This window comes from Oryza brachyantha, chromosome 6 (assembly GCF_000231095.2).
Source record: "Oryza brachyantha chromosome 6, ObraRS2, whole genome shotgun sequence".
Taxonomy (NCBI): Eukaryota; Viridiplantae; Streptophyta; class Magnoliopsida; order Poales; family Poaceae; genus Oryza; species Oryza brachyantha.
The window spans coordinates 12,784,270-12,787,934 of record NC_023168.2 but is presented as its reverse complement, the minus strand read 5'-3'; the positions used below and the strand labels follow the sequence as shown (position 1 = coordinate 12,787,934).

The window sequence follows — 3,665 nt, the reverse complement described above, 5'->3', positions numbered from 1 at the left end:
TATACAAATAAAATAGTTTGAGAAAGTAACATGAACAATTTTCATTATATCACAAACATCCAAAGTATATCCAGGAAAGTCAAGTAAACATAACAAAGAATGTACATATTGTAAAGAGAGTAAAATGAACTTTCTTTTTACTAAATTTGATCTGCACATAACGAAAAAACATCTGACTATAAATATTACTACCAAGGGATTTTCTTCTTTTTCTCAATATGTGAATTGATTTTTTTTTGTGAGATGATAGGTGACTATTATATCAATATTCTCATCATTTTTCGACATTTTTTTTAATATTTTATAGATATTTCACAGTAGAATAAACCAAAGGATATCCCTTTTAGGAATAAACAAAAGACGGTCTACAAAAGGCTGTGTTATTAGTTATACCTTGATCAATGTCCACACATTGTCATCTTCGGGTAAATATAATTTTCAATCAACACTAAGAGGGACTGGTGTAATTTTTTTTACTATTGATGTCAATGGTACAGGAATGCGACTAACATGAGGGAGATAAACCTCCAAACTAAAGTTTTTTTTCTTTTTAGGGAACCTATAAGGGAGATAAATTAGCATTTTCCATGCATTCTACTAAATTTTAATTGGTCATAATTAGCTGGTAGCTAGCTAGGGACACACATGAAGCTCATGCAATTAACAGCTCGATCAGGGATGATCAAGGGAACAACAATGCAAATAATGTCAACAAATTGGCAGCAAACTCAATTAATGGACAATCCCACAACTATTAATTTCCAGTGATATATATATATATATTCAACACGTACTTGTTTTTCTATCTCCTGACCGGTCAAATCAAATCAAATGGACGAGACGACGGCCAAAACTTATCTAAATTCGATCGTGATTTCAGGTCAAGATCGCACTATCAACCATTCATTACACATATAAAAAGCCTCGTTTTTTTTATGTTCACAAATATACACCATCACTTATCAGTATAGTAGCAGGACTTAATTACCAGTTAATTAACCCACCAACGCAACCGACGACCGGACCGCCGGTGGTCATGCATGCATGGGCCCCACTTCGTCTCCATGCACGCGTTCACACGCACGTACGTACGGTCGCCGCCGCCGCTCGCACGCCGGCGGCTCGCCGGAGCTCGATCGAAGTGATGGGGGTATTTGTATCACCTCTTGGCCCTGGCCGCTCGCCGGCTGAGCACCACCCAGTAGAGAACTCTGTAGAGGAGGAAGAAGCCGAACAGCACCTGCACCCCCGTCCACCGCTCCTCCGCCGTGAGCCCCTTCTCGGCCAGCACGTCGCGGCCGGTCTCCGAGCACTCGCCGTCGGCGCCGGAGACGCCGAAGCAGCGGCTGGCCGCGCAGGTGTACTCGTTGGCGAGGAGGGCGTCGAGGGCGTACTTGTAGGGGGAGACGTAGTGCATGAACACCCAGTAGGACGGCATGCTCCCCCGCGACAGGAAGTAGCCGGAGAAGAGGAAGAAGCCGGCGAGGGACACCGAGACCAGCGACATCCCCGCGATGTAGTCTGGCGCGAACGAGCTGACGAATAGGACGAGCGAGTTGGCCGTCAGCACCACCGCCCAGACCACCAGCACGAACGCCGCGAAGGCCACCGGCGACGCGCAGAGCCCGACGAGGAAGTAGACGCAGCCGGAGTAGAGCAGCGCCACCGCCAGGAGGTACGGGAGGAACACCAGAGTCGCCGCCGTCGCGTGCGACGACAGCCGGTAGAGGCCCGACGCCGTCTCCGCCAGCACGATTGGACGCTCCGACACGAAAGTCGGCAGCGTCTCGGTGGTGGAAGTTAGGAGGAAGGTGAGCGTGAAGGCGAACAGCCCCAGCCGCTTGTGCGCGCCGGCCTCGCCGTAGCCGGCGTTGATGTAGATGGTCCCGAGAAGTGTCCCGACGAGCACCGACTCTAGGAAGTTGGTCAGCAGCAGCTGCTTGCTTCGGTACACCACCTTCCATGCCCGCTTGTACAGGACCACCACCTCGTGTAGCCTCGAGCAAGGCGAGGTAGACGACGACGAAGAAGGCGCATCCTTGTGTCGATTCGAGGATGTGACGGTGGCGAACTCCTCCGGCGTCTTGGGCTCAGGGGAGGAGGCGGACGGGTAGGGCAGCTGGTCGAGCACCTCGAGAGCGAACTCCAGGGGGTTGAGCTGCGCCGGCACGGCGAGGCCGTTGGAGAGGAGGGCGGCGTCGAGGGAATCGACTGAGCCGTGGTGCAGGACGGCGCCGCGGGAGAGGAGGAGGAGGGAGTCCACGGAGGAGAGGATGCGCGAGCTCGGCTGGTGGATGGAGAGCACGACCGTCGTGCCGCGGGCGGCCGCGACGGCGCGCAGGCAGCCAACGACGACGTTCGCGGAGGAGGAGTCGAGGCCGGAGGTGGGTTCGTCGAGGAGGAGAATCCCGGGGTTCCGGAGGAGGGCAAGCCCGATGGACACTCGCCGCCGCTCGCCGCCAGAGAGCCGAGTGGCGGAGACCCTTGTGTGCGTCGCGTGCCCGAGCCGGAGATCCGCGAGCAGAGCGGTGACCGCGGCCGACGCCTCCGACGCCGGGTACAGCAGCGACGCCGCGAAGGCGAACGTCTCGGCGACGGTGAGAAGCGACAGCGCGACGTCCATCTGCGGCACGTGGGCGGACAGCCGCCGGAACGACGACGACCGGAGCGGCGCCGAGTTGAGGAGCAGCCTCCCGTGCGTCGGCGCCGTCCGCGCGGCGAGGATGTCGAGCAGAGTGGACTTTCCGGCTCCGCTGGGCCCCACGACGGCCAGGATCTCCCCGGGCCGCGCCGTGAGCGACACGTCCCGGAGGATATAATCCGGCGCCGGCTGCGCCGCCCCGCAGGGCTTCATCAGGAACCGCGCCAGCGACGTCGTGGTCGCCACCGCCGCCGCCGGCTTCGCATAGTAAATATTCCTGGCAGCGAGCTCGTACATCACCTTCTTGGGCGGCGTCGACGGCGACGGCGACGGTGGGGCGTCGGCATTGTCGGGTTCTTTGACAGTAGTGGTGGTGGTGGTGGTGGACATGGTGGCGTGGACGGAGATGGCGAGGAAGGGAGGGAGCTAGGGAGAAATGTGGAGGAAGGAGAGAAGGTAATGGTAATGTAGGTAAGCTATGCTGGGTGAGGAGGGAGATAGCACACTTGGTTGTGAATTGTGATCAGCTAGGGCACAAGCTGGTGTGGATTATTTCATAATTTAGGGTTTGGTTGGGTGTTTTGGAGGACAGTGATGAATGGCAGTATATATGGAGTAGTGAGACAAAATTAATCAAGTGGAATGGAATGATAATTGAATGGGAGAACGGCATGGAAGGCTGGAAGGATTAACACTTTTCTAAATATAGTTTACTTTGGGTTTCCTTTTTGCTGCCTTGTGACAATTTGTTGATGGCAAAATGTGAACGTTGACGTGTCATACACGAATACCTAAGAGTCAATCTTAGACAGCTTCAGTGCAGGACCTACATCTTAGAAGATGCACAGGTGTGCCAATCAGTTTGATCCTGCAACTGGCAAAGATAAGCAATAAAACAAGCCGATCGGCTATCGAGCCGATAGGTAATTAAAAGTCCAGCCGATCGGACGTTGATGCTGCAATGGTTAGCCGATAGGATGAACGATCGGCTGTAAAAAAACTTGGATCGACTAGAAACTTGATA

The 3,665-nt window shown here is 53.9% G+C and overlaps 1 protein-coding gene across 1 annotated transcript; it reads right to left on the bottom strand.

The window, feature by feature from the left end:
• Positions 1–726: 726 nt before the first annotated feature.
• Positions 727–3,208, bottom strand: LOC102708723 (ABC transporter G family member 8-like). Its single transcript, XM_015838442.2, has one exon. The coding sequence runs from the start codon at positions 3,029–3,031 to the stop codon at positions 1,160–1,162; it is 1,872 nt and encodes a 623-aa protein (XP_015693928.1). The 5' UTR covers positions 3,032–3,208; the 3' UTR covers positions 727–1,159.
• Between the last annotated feature and the right edge of the window lie 457 nt (positions 3,209–3,665).

Coding starts and splice junctions, on each gene's coding strand:
- LOC102708723 (XM_015838442.2), bottom strand. CDS start 3,031: ATGTCCACCACCACCACCACCACTACTGTCAAAGAACCCGACAATGCC.